The 18176-nt window shown below is 32.8% G+C and overlaps 1 protein-coding gene across 2 annotated transcripts in view; it reads right to left on the reverse strand.

Annotated features, from left to right (window-relative positions):
- The window catches only part of RADX (RPA1 related single stranded DNA binding protein, X-linked), a 52022-nt gene that overhangs the window by 30672 nt on the left and 3174 nt on the right, over positions 1 to 18176 (reverse strand). For both annotated transcript variants that reach the window (XM_069463633.1, XM_069463632.1), the window contains exons 2-6: positions 12269 to 12411; positions 9390 to 9582; positions 1301 to 1409; positions 700 to 791; positions 475 to 597 (exon numbers count right to left, since the gene is read on the reverse strand). In XM_069463633.1, coding sequence (XP_069319734.1) covers positions 475 to 597; positions 700 to 791; positions 1301 to 1409; positions 9390 to 9582; positions 12269 to 12411 — 660 coding nt within the window. The remainder of the gene's footprint in view (positions 1 to 474; positions 598 to 699; positions 792 to 1300; positions 1410 to 9389; positions 9583 to 12268; positions 12412 to 18176) is intronic.

Consider the following 18176-nt stretch of genomic DNA (forward strand, 5'->3'; position numbering starts at 1 on the left):
TAACACCACAAACTTAATATTAATTTAATATTCAAATGGGATCATACTTACCACTGTCATTGTTTAATTACATAGTTTGTCAATCCTCTTATCAATTAATGCCACATTAGTAAAATCTTTGATGTCTTTAATGGGTTCTACCTAGTCAATTTCCAAATGGATACAAAGGGAACTGATTGACCACGTTTTAGTTTTACTGAATCTGAAGTTTTTTTATGTGTGCAATTTTAATGAGAATTGACAAGAACACTTGTTTTCTGAAAAACTAGTTTAAATGCCAAATTAATTCTGAATAGACAATCAGGTGTTTAATATCTGCTATAGAAATATGATATTAATACAGAAAAGTTTTAAACATGCTATCAGACTGCATGAATTCACTAATTCAATGTCATGCCACTTCTACTATGTTTTAAGTTAATGTTCCCTCCTACTTTTAAAAATAAAAAGGTAAAAATATTAAGAATTGAATACTTGGGTAAATATTTTCGAAGATTTCTGGCTGAGATGTAGAAAACAGTTCCACTATAAATGGTAGCTCTGAAGTCCCATCACCAATGTGAATCCAGCGATATGACCAAAAATCTTCACCATTTTCTATATGGATAGAATATTAAAATAAATAAATGATTATATACATATGAACACATAATTATGCGCTGAAATACTTTTTATGATTTTTCAACTTTAAAACCTTACCTTTCTTTTTTGACCTCTGGACCCTTCCTACAAAAAGTAAAATGCCAATTACATCACAGATATGATTTTCTGGCAAATCATCCAGTTCTGATCTAAAAAATAAAAAATTATTAAATAGATATTGTATGTTTAAATAGCAAAAAAGCATTATACAATTATGATTTTGAAAATGCATATCTACATAATTGCTACAGCATAATTTTGGGTAGATTTTCTTTTTTTGAAATAGGGTCTCACTCTGTTGCCCAGGCCAGAGTGGAGTGGCCCAATTATAGCTCACTGTAACCTCGAACTCTTGGGCTCAAGTGATCCTCCCACCTCAGCCTCCTGAGTAGCTGGGACTACAGGTGCATGCCACCATGCCCAGCTAATTTTTTTATTTTTTGTAGAGACAGAGTCTTGCTATGTTGCCCTGGTTAGTCTTGAACTACTGGCCTCAAGTGATCCTCCTGCCCTGGCCTCCCAAAGTGCTGGGATTATAGGCATGAGCCACCACACTCAGCTAATTTGGGGTAGATTTTGAACAAATTATAATGCATTGTTTTTCAGTAATTAATGTTAAAAATTAATATTTAAGACATTTTACAAGCAACTATTTTACCTTGTAATAAATCGGTGATTTAATTTTGGCAGTCTCCATTCTGGTTTCACCTGCTTTTCTGGAACGATAATTATATTTGTTGGAGGATCTCGAAGATTCAGGCAGACTTCTGAAAAACAAATAAATTACTTTAATATGATATTTAATACATACTAAAGAATATACATGTACATACATTACACAGCAAAGTAACAGACTGAACATTTTGGAACCTACCACCAAACCCAAGAACTAGATCATTATCAATGGTCTTCTGTCTCCATTATCATGTCCACTTATTTCTCCACCAAAGATCAACCATACCTTGAATTTTATGTTTTATCATTTTCTTAACTTAAAAAAGGTTTTCTCACTTATATGTCTTTGCCCAAATAAAATAAGTTTGTCTTTGTCTTTTAACTTCATATGAATGGAATTATACAATATGTAGTATTCTAGGGTTACTTTTTTCACTTTTTTTTTTTGCTAAAATTCATTCATGTACCTGCATATAGCAGGGTTGTTTTTCATTTCTATGGCTGAATAATGTTCCAGTGTGTCAATATACTGTAAGTTATTAACTATACCTTATTTATCCATTGTTGTGTTGATGGACATCTGGATTATTTCCAGGTTTTTGCTATTACATAGGATTATTATGAATATTTTTGTATATGTCTCCCTGTACACACAGGCAAGTGTGTTTTTTTTTTTTTTTTTTGAGACAGAGTCTCGCTTTGTTGCCCAGGCTAGAGTGAGTGCCGTGGCTTCAGCCTAGCTCAACTCCTGGGCTTAAGCGATCCTACTGCCTCAGCCTCCTGAGTAGCTGGGACTACAGGCATGCGCCACCATGCCCAGCTAATTTTTTTTCTATATATTTTTAGTTGGCCAGATAATTTCTTTCTATTTTTAGTAGAGATGGGGTCTCGCTCTTGCTCAGGCTGGTCTCCAACTCCTGACCTCCAGCGATCCACCTGCCTCGGCCTCCCAGAGTGCTAGGATTACAGGCGTGAGCCACCACGCCCAACCCAGGCAAGTGTTTTTATAAGGTATTATACCGAGGAGTAGAAACTCTGGATTATACGATATATAAATGTTCAACTCTACAGGCTAATCCCAAATTATTTTAAGTAATTAACCTTTTTATATTTCCACCAGCAATGTGTAAGAATTCCCAAAGATACACATCCTTTCCAAACTTTGGTATTGTCAAATTTTTTATTTTTTGAGAACCTAGTGATATGACAATTTGTTGTGGTCTTATTTTATATTTCCCTCATTAGTAATTATATCAAACAACAATTCATATACTTATGGTCCATACATACATCCTCTTCTGTGAAACGCCTGTTTGTGTCTTTTGCCCATTTTTTTTTACTGAATTGTTTTTAAAAATGTATTTTCAGGAATTGTTTATATATTAATTCTTTGTTGACTATGTAGTTGCAAATATTTTCACCCAGTTTGTGCCTTTTTTCATTCTTATGGTGTTTTTTGATGGACATGAATCCTTAATTTTAATGTAGTTATTAGGTTTGTTAATATTTCTTTTATGGTTACTACTTCTTATGTCTTATCCAAGAAATCCTTCCTTATCTCAAGGTCAAACTCTGGGTTACTTTCTATAAGTTCTTCTATAAGTTCTTTCTGTAAGTTCTTCAAAAAGTTTTGCCTTTCACATTTAAGTATTAGATATATCTGGAATTGATTTTTATATGGTATGAGATAGGGATATACTGTCATTTTTCTCATATATTAATCAAGTATCTTACTACTATTTACTGAATGGTTCCTCCTTTCTTGATGATCTAGCAGCAGTCCCCAACCTTTTTGGCACCTGAGACTGTTTTCATGGAAGACAATTTTTTTTCCATGTACTGGGGAGGGAGGGGATGGTTTGGGGATGATTCAAGCACATTACATTTATTGTACACTTTATTTCTATTATTATTATATCATAATATATAATGAAATAATTATACAACTCACCATAGTTTGGAGACTTCTGCTATATAGCACAACTGTCATATCAAAATTCTATATGTTTAGGGCTGTACCTTGGCTCTCTATTGTGATTCATTGGTCAATTTATCTATACTTGCACCAATACAACATTGTCATAAATACTATAGCTTTATAGTAATTATTAATATTTGTAAGACAAACCCTTACTCCCCTACTAGCCCCCTGTTCTTTTTCTTCAGAAGTGCCTTGACTATTCTTGGCAATTATGTGCTTCCATATGAATTTTAGAATCAGTTTGTCAGTTTTAGAAAAAAAATCTGATGAAATAGCACTCAATCTATAGATCAATTTGAGAGGATTTATTTATGAAATTGACACTGACCTCCCACCTGTGAACATGGGATATTTCTCCACTTATTTAAGGCTTTCTTAATCTGTCATAGAATTAGTTAAATAAAAAAATATTTAAGGCTCTATTATTAAGGCTTTCTCAATGTCTTTGAATAATGTATCATAATCATCTCCCCACAGGTCTTACACATCTTGTTTTAGATTTATTTCTAGATACCTTATAGTTATTGTTGACAATGTAAATAATGTGATATTTCTCCACTTATTTAAGGCTTTCTTAATCTGTCATAGAATTAGTTAAATAAAAAAATATTTAAGGCTTTATTATTAAGGCTTTCTCAATGTCTTTGAATAATGTATCATAATCATCTCCACACAGGTCTTACACATCTTCTTTTAGATTTATTTCTAGATACCTTATAGTTATTGTTGACAATGTAAATAATGTTTTGAAATTATAATTTCTAACTCTTTAGTATTGGGGTATACAAAATCAGTCGACTTTTGTATAGTGATCTTACAGCTAGCTTTGCTAATATCTTATTAGTTTTAATACTTTGTGTTATTTTGAATTTTCTGTATAGAAAATTTAATTTGTAAATAACAAGTTTTATGTTTTTCTCTAAAATTTTTGTATCTTTAATACCTTTTGTCTTCTCACACTGGCTAGGACAGGCAGTACAACATTAAATAGAAATAGTAATGGGAGGCATCCATGTTCCCCATTTTAAAAAGAAATGTTTCTAAATTTTCCCCATTAAGAATAGTGTTTGCTGTTTTGTCCCCATTAAGAATTGTGTCTGCTGTTTTGTTTTTATTTTGTAAATACCCTTTATTAGTTTAAGGAAGGTTCCTTCTCTTGCCATTTTCTTTTTTAAATTAATAAATGGGTGTAAATTTTTTTTAAGTCTACAGCACCTGGTATTTAGAGGTGATCTCCCATCCAAGTACTAACCAGGCCCAATCCTGCTTAGCTTCCAAAGGGCAGGGTGGGTGAGATGGGCAGTTCATGGTGGTATGGCGAAAGACAGGTATAAAATTTAAACAAACATTTTGTGTATCTATGAGAATGATCATTATTTTCTTTGTTAATGTGGTGAGTGACACATAGATTTTCACATGTAAAACTAACCTTAATTGCTCTACATAGTCAGTAAAAAAAAAAACTAATTTTATATTGCTGGGAAAAAATGCAACTTAGTCACAGTGCCTGATCTTTTTTTTTTTTTTTTACATATAATTGAATTCAGTTTGTTAATATTCTATTAAGAATATCTATATATATGTTCATGGCTGAAGCTAGCCCATAATTTTCTTCCTTCATGCTATTCTTGTTTGGTTTTGATTATCAAGGTTATATTGGTAGCAAAGAACGAGTTAGTGGATATGCTCTCTTAGTCTATTCCATGGAAAAGTTTTGGAATGCTATCTTCCTTGAATGTTTGGTAGAATTTGCCTGTAATATGATGTATGCCTGATATTTTCTTTGTGGGAAAATTTTAAACCTCTGATTCAATTCTGTTAATAGTTATATAGGTATTTGGACTTTCTACTTCTTTTTATGCCAGTAAGTTATATTTTTCTAAGAATTTGTTGTGTAACAAACAAAGCTTAAACCAGCATGAAGATATCTGATTTCCAATCCTGCCTATTACTAGCCATGCGACTGGAAAAATCTACTTTATCATAACCAAGGGAAGTTTGTATTACGTGATATTACCTTGCACCTAGAAAATTGTTTGCATTTTATAAAGCACTTTCATAGTCATAGTACCACCTGATTATATTCAAGATCCCTTCCAGCTCTAAAATGCTAGGATGCCTAATTAAATAAATAGCTCCTCCCCCAAACCAAAAACACTTGATGCAATCATCTCAATATGTATTATGCAATACAGTTTGAAAATCTCAAGATTTTAAAAAGTTTATTATTTGGGTATGCTAGCTGAATACTATTTTGGAAAGGTAGATAGAATCATATACAAAATGGCAATTTACAAAACTATACATTACCAGCAAATAATATATCTTTTGTTTTACAATAGAATTTTCATCTTTATAGGTTTTCATTTATTCAATCTTTTAAAAAATTATATCTTAGTTTCTCTAACTTGGAACTATATGTGTAAATATGAAAAATAAACCAATATAAATGACCTCAATTGTTTGTCTTCCAACATCAACCCCTAGAAGGCAGTGATATCACAAATTCTTATTCCCTTACTGACCTCCTCTCCTCCCACCACACACTCTTCCTCATTTATACTGCTTGTAATGTTTAAACTACATTGTTATTTTTCCTAATCTCTGCTTAACACTGTATCCTATCCAACCCATTCTCCTACTTTCCTGTCCATTCTCTCCTCAAATACATTTTGATTCATTTCCTCTCCTCTTTTGTCTATCACATTTTTTACTGTTTATTGTCATTTGTTTTTCATTTTACTGTAATTTGTTTATCTTATAAATCTGCCACCCCATTAGACTATTTTTTAAGGGTAGAACTGTATATTATTTATCTTTGTATCTCCTGTGCCTAGCATGATTTACAGAACTGCCTTGGTTTCCCTTTGAAAGATCATTAATCCCCTTTCTACACGTTGTTTCTATGAGATTGACTTTTTTAGATTCCACATATAAGTGAGATCATACAGTATTTGTCTTTCTGTGCCCAGCTTATTTCACCTAGCGTAATGTCCTCCAGGAATCTAAAAAAGTAGATCTCAAAGAAACAGAGAGTAGAAAGGTGGTTACCACAGGCTGGGGAGGAGGGATGGATAAAGGGAAGATGTTGATCAAAGGGTACAAAGTTTCAGTTAGAGTAGAGGAATAAGTTTTAAGCATCTATTGCATCGTATGTTGACCACAGTTAGTAATGATGTCTATTTCAAAATTGCGAAAAGAATAGATAAAATTTTAATGTTCTCACTACAAAAAAATGATAAGTTGGTGACATGATGGATATTTTAATTACTTTGATTAAGTCTTGCTACAAAGTATACATAAATCAAAACATCATATTGGATCTTATATAAAAATATATAATTACTATCTTCAATTAAAAACAAATAAAGAAAAAATCTAGGAAAAATATCACTAATCAATTTGAGACAGGTAATTTTTAAAGATCAAAAATCCATAGTTTTCAACCCTGGCTGTACCTTAGAATCAGCTGAGGAATTTTAAAGCCATGCCTTGGTCCCCTTCTCAGAGTACTTAAATCAGAATCACTGAGGGTGGGACACCAGTGGCTCTTTAAAGCACCCCAAGTGATTCTAATGTCCAGCCAGTGTTGAGATCTACTTATACATGTAGGTGGCTGCCTGTGTTTGTAAATAAAGTTTTATTGAACATAGTCATACCCATTCATTTACATATTGTATATGGTTGCCTTCATTCTACAAAGGCACAGCTGAGTAGTTGTAACAGAAACTATATGGCCTGCAAAGGCTAAAATATTTACTATCTGGCCCTTTATAGAAATAGTTTTTTGATCCCTGAAAAAGAGGGAAAAAATCCTGTTACGTATCAAGATATAAGGGAGAAAATAGAGACTGCTGCTAACATTAATAAGAAGTAAAACAGGCCGGGCGCGGTGGCTCACGCCTGTAATCCTAGCACTCTGGGAGGCCGAGGCGGGTGGATCGCTCGAGGTCAGGAGTTCAAGACCAGCCTAAGCAAGAGCGAGACCCCGTCTCTACTAAAAATAGAAAGAAATTATATGGCCAACTAAAAATATATAGAGAAAAAATTAGCCGGGCATGGTGGCGCATGCCTGTAGTCCCAGCTACTCGGGAGGCTGAGACAGGAGGATCGCTTGAGCTCAGGAGTTTGAGGTTGTTGTGAGCTAGGCTGACGCCACGGCACTCACTCTAGCCCAGGCAACAAAGTGAGACTCTGTATCAAAAAAAAAAAAAAAGAAGAAGTAAAACAGTTTTAAAGACTAAAAGGTACATTTTAAATATATTCTTATCAAGGCTATCATTTTAAAAAATAATTTCTGTAATTACTTACTTGAAAGCATAAATAATTTTTCTTATCTTAGAGAGTTTCCATTATGAAAATCTGGCCCTATGATTCTGTACAACAGGGGTAGCATGGTGTTTGGTTCAGTTTCAGTGTTCATTTTTTTTTTACTGATTGCTTATCTACTGACTACATGCTATCTATGGTCCTATTTTTCATATGTTTTTAAGGCTTAGAAGCAGCTATTAATACCAGATACATTTCTAGATTTATTCACAGCCATGTAAAAACTATGATTTAAATTATCTCTCTTTACATCAGAAAATAGTGTATCTAGTAGAAAGAACATTGGGCTAGGTATCAGGAAAACCAGGTTTTGATTTTCACTATGCCAGCGATTTAGTATTTGTTATCAACAAAGTGACTTACCTCATCTGTTACTGACAAAGAATGTCTTAATTCTTACTAAAGAGTTTTGTCACCTGGTTGTGGAATATAATTTATAATTTGGTAGACATAATAATACATGTTGTGAATTAGCTTCCTCTTGCCAACTTTTACTGTACCTTCTCAAGTAAGTCACAATATCTCTATCAGTTTAATTTCTTACCTTTCTATAGCAAAGACTAATGAGATAATGGGCTAAGTGTACCAAACTATCTAGGTAATGACTTCTTTATCTAGAATGATCTTGATCAATGCCTGAAAAATGCTTAAGATTGTTATAAAGAATCATATGAGGTTTTCCCAAATAAATACACATTTAAGAAGACAATGAGCAACTAACTGCTACGTTTATCTGAATATTCTTTAAGTAATTAAACTCGATGGGTAATTTAGAATACATAGAAATTCAGGTTCAGAATTAAAAAACTATTATAAGCCAAAAACAATACCTAAACTTGTTAAGTGATGTAATCTACAATTCTGAAAAATAAAAATGAAAAAAATCATATCTACATCTAAAAGCAACCATTTAATATATTGATTTTAATGCTCCTAAAATATCTGGGGTGTCAAAATGTCAAAACTTTGATTTCAATACTAATTAGGAAAAGCCCTTTCAAGATTGCTGCAATGGGCAAAATTTGAATATTGACTATAGGTTTGTTAGATATTAGTACTATATCAATTTAAAATTTCCTGATTTAGGTAATTATACTGTGATTATATAATAGAATGTTCTTGTTATTAGAAAATATACACCAAAATATTATTGAAGTGTTTAGGGATAAGAGGGTATATATGGCTACTACTTTCTCTCTAATGGTTCAAAGGTAAATATATATATATACGTATGTATATATAGATATATATGTATATATATTTTTGTGTGTATGTGTGTGTGTGTGTATATATATAGAGAGAGAGAATGATAAAGCAAAGGTAAATGTTAGCAATTGTTGAATATGGGTGAAGGATGTATGGGAGTTCTTTATTCTTTCAACTTTTATGTTAAGTTTAAAATTATTTCAAAATAAAAAGTTAACAAAAGCACTTTCAAGATAGTACCTAGTATTTATGGCAAAATATATTCATTATTAACTTAATATTATATGATAAAAATACAAAAATAAGTATATCTCAATTGGAGCTCATTCTTTAATCAATAAGTATCTGAGATGATTTTTCTTAATAAATATAATAATAAATAATTATATTTATTAAGTTATGTGATTGCCTGAAAATTTTATTGATAAAGGAATTTAAAGAGTTGTCAGGCTTTAACACCTTTAATAATTTTTATGGTCCTTTGCCTGATCTCATACTTTGTAAATTTATATAAACAAACACAGTCATAAGACAACAAATTCATTGAATACTTAACCCATTGTAGAAATTGGTTTGACCTCTGGATCCACAGGGAGAGGCGGTATCCTCAATGGATAACTCTTTTTAACAGAATAATCTTGGAGCAGAAGAACTAAACCAACCCGCAAACTTTTATACCATTCAGGACACAGGGCATTCCACATAATCGCTGACACCATGCCTGAACTGTCAGCAACTTCCAAAAAGGTCTAGAAAAAAAAGGGTAAAAGCACATACATATTTGTCACTTTTATCTATATAGATGACATATAGCATATTATCTGTGATAATTTAGACTTATAGAAAGTGACATTTAAATTTTAATTCTTTATAGGCAATGATTCAGTTGTCAACTCTGCTGATACTGGTGATCTAAAGAAGAGATTGCTACCAGATTCATGGATGTAACCAGATTTACTACTAACTTACTGTGTGATTGTAGACTCTGAGGACACAGGTCAAATCTTATTTATATTTGGCTTTCCCATAATGTTTAGCATGGTGCCTTACAGAGTAATCCCACAATACATTTCTCAAATGAATGAGACAAGTCACATTTTAAAGGTTGTAAGTGAAGATCTTGACATCATTCTTCGTTACTTGACCTGTTAGAGGGCCTTGATATTCATATTAGTGAACTTTAGATAAACATACAACTGAGTACAATGCCATCAATGTCCTGATTATATTAATTTACTTACGGTGATATCTGAGACTCTGGTATAAATGACATGGGAATTATTTCTGAGATACTACTTGAGAAATTATGCTAGCAGGAAGGGGAATGTTAACACCAGCATACATTATTGCTGAGTCTGGGTATAGTTAAAATAAAGAAATCTGTTGCAGCAGAAAGTATTTTATGGAGTTTTTTTCAGTTCTCTAGCTCTTTTAGTTTCTTCTTAAATGCTGATTCTACATTTTCAGACCTTTTTTCTTACTGATGAATATATATTTTGGGTAGTTCATTCCTTTATTCATTAAACATTTACTGAGTCTCTATTATGTTCCAAACATTATGTTAGTCACTGGGATGAAGAGATGAATCAAACTATCCCTAATAAGGATAGCTAATATATATATATGAACTTACTATGTATCTGGAATATAGGTAAATGCTTTACCTGTATTAATTAATTCGATGCTTATATCAACCTTGTAAGATAAGTACAATTAGTATCCCCACTTTACAGATGAGTAAACTGAGGCTTAAAAAGGATAAATAATTTTCCTTACATAATAAAGCTAAGAAATGGTAGAGAGAGCTGAGATTTGAACTCAGTTCATCTGACTACAAGGCATGCACTCTTAAGCACTATTACATACTGCTTCCCTACAGTCAGGGAGCTCACAGTAGAGTAAGGTTAGCCAATGTATTAACAAATATGTGTAACTGGGTTATGTATACTCTGACAGACCTATGTTAGGGTATATAATGGAGTCCTGAGTAGCACGTAATTAATTCTCCTTAGTGACTATGCATATGGTTATACATGGAAAGGCTTAAAGCAGAGGTAAGCACTGAACTGAATCTTAAAGGTGGCTTTGCTAATCTGATGAAAATTGAGAGGAAGAGCACTCTAGGCAGAAGAAACAACATGAGCAGAGGCATGAAAGATAGAAAACAATTGGTTATTTTTAGGAAGTTCTAGGTAGGACAATTTGGTTAGTATGAGGCATGGAGGGTTCAGGAACAGATGAGACTGGACAGGTAAGCAGGGGCAAGATGATGGAGACACAAAGAGTAGGAAGCCAAAGAAACAAGTAGAGTCAAAAATCTAGGGAGGAAAGTATCTCAACAATGAGAAAAGCAAAAAACTATAGAGGGATGACTGAATAATGTATGCTATCATATGATAGAATCTATAACTATGAAAAATTATGAAGAATTTTCAGCGATATGAGAATATACTTAAGAAAATATTAAATGATACAAAATTGAATGCACAATATGGTTCTTATTTTGTAAGCTAATTTAATGTGATATATGACACAGTCACATGCAATATAATACATATGTTCATAGATGTGATATATATAATAGATAAGATATGATAGATATGTGTATATACATGATATGCATATATATGTGTGTATATATATGATTTACACACACACAAGAAATGGAATAAAACACACCATGTTAACAGTGGCTCTCTCTCAGTGGTAGGATCTTGGGTGATATTATGCTCTTTATACAGCTTTTTATATTTTTCAAATTCCCTATAATAAGCATGTATAACTTTTATAATAAAGGCTTAATAAAACACCTAAAATAGTTCTTGATAACATGGTAAAATACAATATAATACTAAGTAAAAGCAGAACACAAACATATGAAGAAAGCAGATCGCATCAGCATTATAATAGAAAAGTGTCACATGGATTTGATAATCAGAAGGTTACTGGTGAATGATGAGCTGAAGAAAAAAGCTAAACTTATTGTGTTGAGAAGTGGGAGGCAAGGAAGTGAAAACATCTAGTGTAAGCTACTCCTTCAAGAAGCTTTCTTGAAGAGAAGGAGAGAAGAAATAGAGGAATCATAAGGTCAATGGAAATTTTTTTCTTTTCTCTCTTTTTCTAACATGGAAAATATAGTATGTTTATGTGCTGGTGCAGAAAGCATAGCTGAGAAGAAAAGGTTGAAGATAAAGGCAAAGGTGTGAAGGAGACCAGGTAGATCGGGCAACTGAACGGCACCAATACAGAAAAGATTTCTTTTTCTACAATAAAGCATGTAGAAAATACTTTGTAATATATATTTATGTATATTTAGAAATTATTACATTGACCTTATAAAATGGTATTTAAACAAATATGTTATCATAGTATGAAGTCATGTCTGTAAGTTATAATCTATAACTTTAACATATAATATCTTATCAATACTTGTACCTGGTATGGTTCAGTTATCTTTTTATCAGGTTTCCCGTAGTATCGCAGTTTTGATTTATGCAAGATCCTCACAAGCAATGCAGGAAAACTTCTTCTGTTAGCCCAGGTCATTTCAAGGTGAGAAAGTGAAATTATTTTGGTATCTAAAATATAAAAAAAGAGTAAAAATCCTTTTTAATATGTCACAGCAATTTCAAAGATCTATTTCAATGGTTATAAATGGTAGCCAGATCATACGCAAAGCAACTCCTTCTTGCCAGCTCAATTACTCTATACACTTCTCCCACCTAAACTACATACCATTTCTAATCCCGACAGCTAAAATATATAAAGGACTTACTATGTGCCTGGAACATAGGTAAATACCTATATTAACTAACACACTGTTTCATCTAGAATGCCTTCAATTTTACCAAACCATGTAATTACTTCTTGGAAAACTTGGATCTGAACTCACTTCCCTTAAGACATTTTGTGGAAAAACTTAATGCCTTGGAATATTTTACCACTACTAATCACTTATATATTTAATTTATAGAATTGTTTTATGATACATTTCTGTATTGTCCTCACCTCAGTTTTGTATGTGTAAGTTCCATCTTTCCCAAACATGCCAGCCATAGACCTTTGTACTTGCTGTTCCCTCTGTCCGGAATGTCATTCCCTTAAGATAGCCAGGTTACTTTCTCCCTCTTCAGGTTTTGTTCAAAGGTCACTTTCTCAGTGATGTTATTCCTAACCACCCTATTGAAAACTGATCCCCCATCCCACTTTAATTTTCTACAGAGACTTACTATCTTCTCATATACTATATAATTTACTTTGAAATGTTTTAATCTTCAAGTCTGCTGGCAAGCATAAAAACTGCTTAAAAGCTATTCATCATCTTAAAGGATTAATTTGTACTCCTGATTTTATTCTTCCTTGGATTAAGAGGGGTTCCATCTGCACTTCTCTCCACATTTTTCTCTGTCACAGCCCACAGTACCAACTGTTAGAACCTGACTTTGCATTAGTTTCAGTATTTCTTTTGCTAAGGCACTCTCCACTTCCAACTTTGTTTACATGTTTTATCTAGACAACATTTTTGCATAAAAATCATACTTGTAATTTCTTTTTAGTAAGAGCTTAAGTGGTATTTTATAATTATGCCTCTACCATAAAACACACACACAATTTTCAGTATTAGGACAGCCTGTGTAATTTTCCTTCCAGATCCTTCCAATACATTACTAGTTCAGGATCACAGGTTCTAATATTTGATCTGATGTAATTTAGTGATTTCCTTTTTAATATAGTCAGACAAATCTTGGGTCACCTTTGAATTATCTGGAATGCAGATGGAACACTCTTGATCAATGAAGGCATATACACCTCCTTTACTGGGTGGAATAAATTCAAGAGCTACGTGATTTTGTAAAACTAGATTTCTAAGAGCTACTATTTCTGCTATAATTAGGTCCAGAGAGTTAGCTGTGATCATACATCTGCCTGGTTTACATTTTTCACTCACAAACTTCATAGAACACACATATATTGCTCAAATTAAAAAAGGAACTACCCTGTAGTCCCAGCTACTTGGGAGGCTGAGGCAGGAGGATCACTTGAGCCCAGGAGTTTAAGGTTGCTGTGAGCTAGGCTGATGCCACAGCACTCACTCTAACCCAGGCAACAAAGTGAGACTGTCTCAAAAAAAAAAAAAAAAAAAGAAAGAAAGGAACCGGAACCGGCTATTTATAGACAATGAGGAATCTGTGTAAATTAATAGCAATAAATGTGTTCATTATTTAAAAAGAATGAAAATAAACTGGATATTTAATACAAAAAGCTAGAAGGTAAGCAACGGAACAGTGATTCTCAAATTTTTGGTCACAGGACCCATTTACATTCTTAAAAATTGAGGACCTTGAAGAGCTTTTGTTTTATGTGGGTTATATCTATCGATATCTACTGTATTACAAAATAAACTAAACAATTTTTTAAAAATTATCAACTCATTTAAAAATAACAATAAACTAATACATATAATTGTAAATATATTTTGGAAAGATTACTATATTTTCCAGAACAAAAGAAATTTAGTGAGAAAAGTGGTACTGTTTTACATTTCTGCAAATCTCTTTAGTATCTAGCTTAATAAAAGATATCTAGATACTCATATCTTCTTTGGTATCCAGTCTGTTTCAATGTCACATGTCATGTAGTGTCTGGAAAACTTCACTGTACACTTGTCAGACAAAGAGTGAAAAAAGGTAAGTAAAGCCTTAGTATTGTGAAAATAGTTTTGACCTCATGAATACCATGAGTATGTCTTGGAGACACCACCTGGTGTCCTGGACCATACCTTAAAAACTGTTGCAAAAGAATAAATCTAAGGAATACAGAAGGCATAAAGACAAAAGCTGAAAATAATAAATTAGAAAACACTATATCACAATAAAAAACCCAGTAGCACCAATAAATCCAATTCTTTGAAAAAATTAATGAAAAGGTAAGCCTTTGGCAAGTCCAATCATGAAAAAAGAAAATCAAAATGTAATATTCAGAATATGATCAACTATACACAAAGAAAAATTGTTAAAAGATCATTATGTATGATTCTATATCAATAAACTGGAAAATATCAGTGAAATAATCTTCTAGGAAAATATAAGTTACCAGTGTTGCCTTAAGAAGCAGAAGAAAACCAGAATAGTTCCTTAACCATGGAAGAAAATTAAAAAAGCCCACAAATAATGGCCTCCAAACACGGCAGCAGGTTCACATGGTTTCACAAGAAAATTCTAACAACTTTCAAAGAATAGCTCTTTCCCTGAGCTATAAATTGTCCCAGAGCCTAGTAAAATATTTAAATTGTACCAATTCACTTTATAAACTTAGAATAATCCTGAAAAATCCCAAGGGAAATAGTACAAAAGAGAAAACTATAAACCCAAATCATTTATGATGGCAAAAATCATAAATCAAATACTTTCAAATGTAATATAGTAGCATGCCAAAAGACAACCATGCCATGACCAAATAGAGTCCTAAACATATTCTCTAGTTCAGTAGGGGGATATTATAAATTCTGAATAATTCTGGAGACTGACACAGACACGTAAGTTTAAATAATTCTGTTAATACATAATGAATGTGATGCGCACTGTCTGGGGGATGGACACGCTTGAAGCTCTGACTCGGTGGGGGTGGGAGGCAAAGGCAATATACGTAACCTAAACATTTATACCCCCATAACATGCTGAAATAAAAAAAAATTATGTTAAAACATTAAGAGTAACCACAAGGAGAATACAAACATAATGTATAACTTCCAAACTACTAGAAGAAAAAAAATATTTTAATCCCACAAGAGCCAACAATAAAAGATGGTATATAGTAAACATAAAGCAGGATTTCAGTAACAGGTACAAACATTATTAATCACATTAAATTCACCTCCTAAAAAGAACTGGTTTGGATCAAAAAAGCAGAATCGTAGCTATATGCTTCTTAAAAAAGAAAAACCTACAACAAAATGGAAATAAAGGGATGGACAAAGATACACTAGGCTAGTGGGTCTCAAAGTGTGGTCTTTGCACCAGCAGCATCACCACCATTGAACTTGTTAGTGATGCAAATTCTAGGGCCCTGCCCCAGACCTAATGAATCAGAAACTGGAGCAGGTGCTCAGCAATGTGTATTTTAAAGTGCTCCTGAGGTGTTATGCACACTCACTCAATTTTGAGAACCACTGCCCTAAGTTCTACCAAAAAGACAGAAGTGATAAACATTACCATCTGATAAAATAGAATTCAAGGCAAAAAGGGACAAAGAGGCAAACTCCATACTGATAAAGTGTAAAACCCACCAAGATATTAATCAGCTACGAAATTTTACACATTATAGCAACATCTAAAGCAAAAATTTTTAGAAACATAAGGAGAATTGGATAAAACTATCATCATAGAGAAAAGTCAATATTCCTTTCAGAGAAATGGGCAAACAGATTAAAAATAAGAACTATAGAATTAAAAGATTTTGAAATGGAAGGTATTACTGATAGCACATAGTACCTTTCTGTATCTGTCATTCTACATGCTGTACATTAATGTGGTTGTCTTAAACTTTTCCTACTGCTAATATTTTCTTGCCAAACAAAATGAGATGTGTGTGAGCAGATTCAAGGCTGATATTTTTTCAAAAGCATTGGGACCTGGAAGACTTTGAGGGGCAGCAAAGAGACCTTTCCATTTTGTGACTGTCATTAGATAATTTTTAGACAATAAACTTTTCTAGAAATGTTGAGAACTCTTTAAAAAAATAATATAGAATATTTGAATTAAATTTTAAAAACCTGGTATAATAAGGAACTTTAGATCTAATAAATAAGCTTTTTCTAAACTTTTAGGGGTTAAAGAGAAACTCCAATCTAAAATAAAAAAAATTGAATAATGAATAACAATAAAATCTCTATACTTCAAAACTTGGGGGTTGCAGCTACAGCAGTCAGTACCCATGGGAGATTTCAGAATTTTAAACGCTTCTGGAAGCAATACACAAGTAAATAAATGAATGAAGCATTCAACTGAAGAAAGTAGTACAAGAAAAATATGAACAAAGGAAGTACATATACGGAATTAAAGATGATAGCAGATATTAAGTAGAAAACATCTCCTCACTACAGATTTCGTTATTAGTAAAGCCAAGAGGCTTTTATAAAATAACAATAAAACAGATAAACCTCTGGCGAGGCTGATCATGAGGAAAGGTGAACACACAAACATTAAGATCATGAAAGGAGACATAACTGACAAGACACTAAAAATATGGACTACTATATGCAACTTTGAGATATAGGTGAAATGAGATTTCCTAGCGAAATATCAACTGTCAAAAAAGGACTCAAGAAGCAGCATTATTGGTTTGATCACTTTCTCTACAAAGAAATTGAAAAGGAGTTATTGCCACCATCCCCCAATCCCAGCCCAAGATATCAGGTTCAGATAGTTTCAGGGGTAAATTCTATCAAACCTTCAATGAGCATAAAATATCTGAAAGCACAGAAAAACAGGCGAGCTTCCCAATTCATTTTACTAGGTTAATATTAACCTCATATTAAAATAGCACTGAAAAGGTATACCCCCCCCAAAAAAAAACCCAAAATGAAACCTATGGACCAAATTCACTTAAATATAAAGATGTAAAAATAATAACCAAGTGGGGATTCAAAAGTGGTTGAACATTAGAAAATCCATCAGTTTATTTCATTTATTCAACACTTATACTGAATGCCTACTGTGCCAGGCATTGTTCTGGCTATAGGGGATAAGGCCCACAGCAGTGAAAAAAAGTCATAGATCTTATAAAACAGGTAGGGGGAAGAAAAAAAACAACCAAATAAAATAATTCCAAAGTGTTATGATTCCATGAAGGGCATTTGCAGGGTGATATAATAGGAAAAAATGGGGAGGGAATACTTATTTAAATAGCCCTTTTTAATATGTTTTATATATTTGGGCTGGAACCTGAGGATGGGAAGAAACTATCCAAAAAGAGGAAAAAGCAGGTGCAAAGTACCTGAGGCAGGAAAAAGCCTCAGGTTTTTCCTGAGGTTTGAGGATCAAAAAGAAGGCTGGGATTGCTAGAATAAAATGGTGGAAGAGAGGGGCTAGAGATGAGGTTATAGAGGTGAGTAAGGGCTTCTATAGGGCAGGGGTCAGCAAATTATGATTCATAAGCCAAATCCAGCCTGTTGCTTGTTTTGCGGTAAATAAAGTTCTACTGGAACACAGTCAGACTCATTCATTTACATATTGTCTATGGCTGCTTTCCCTATACAATAGCACAATTGAATAACTGTGACAGATATTATATGTCCCACACAGACAAAAAGATTTACTATTTGGCTCTTTACAGAAAGCTTTCC

Source organism: Eulemur rufifrons, chromosome 30, assembly GCF_041146395.1.
Source record: "Eulemur rufifrons isolate Redbay chromosome 30, OSU_ERuf_1, whole genome shotgun sequence".
Taxonomy (NCBI): domain Eukaryota; kingdom Metazoa; phylum Chordata; class Mammalia; order Primates; family Lemuridae; genus Eulemur; species Eulemur rufifrons.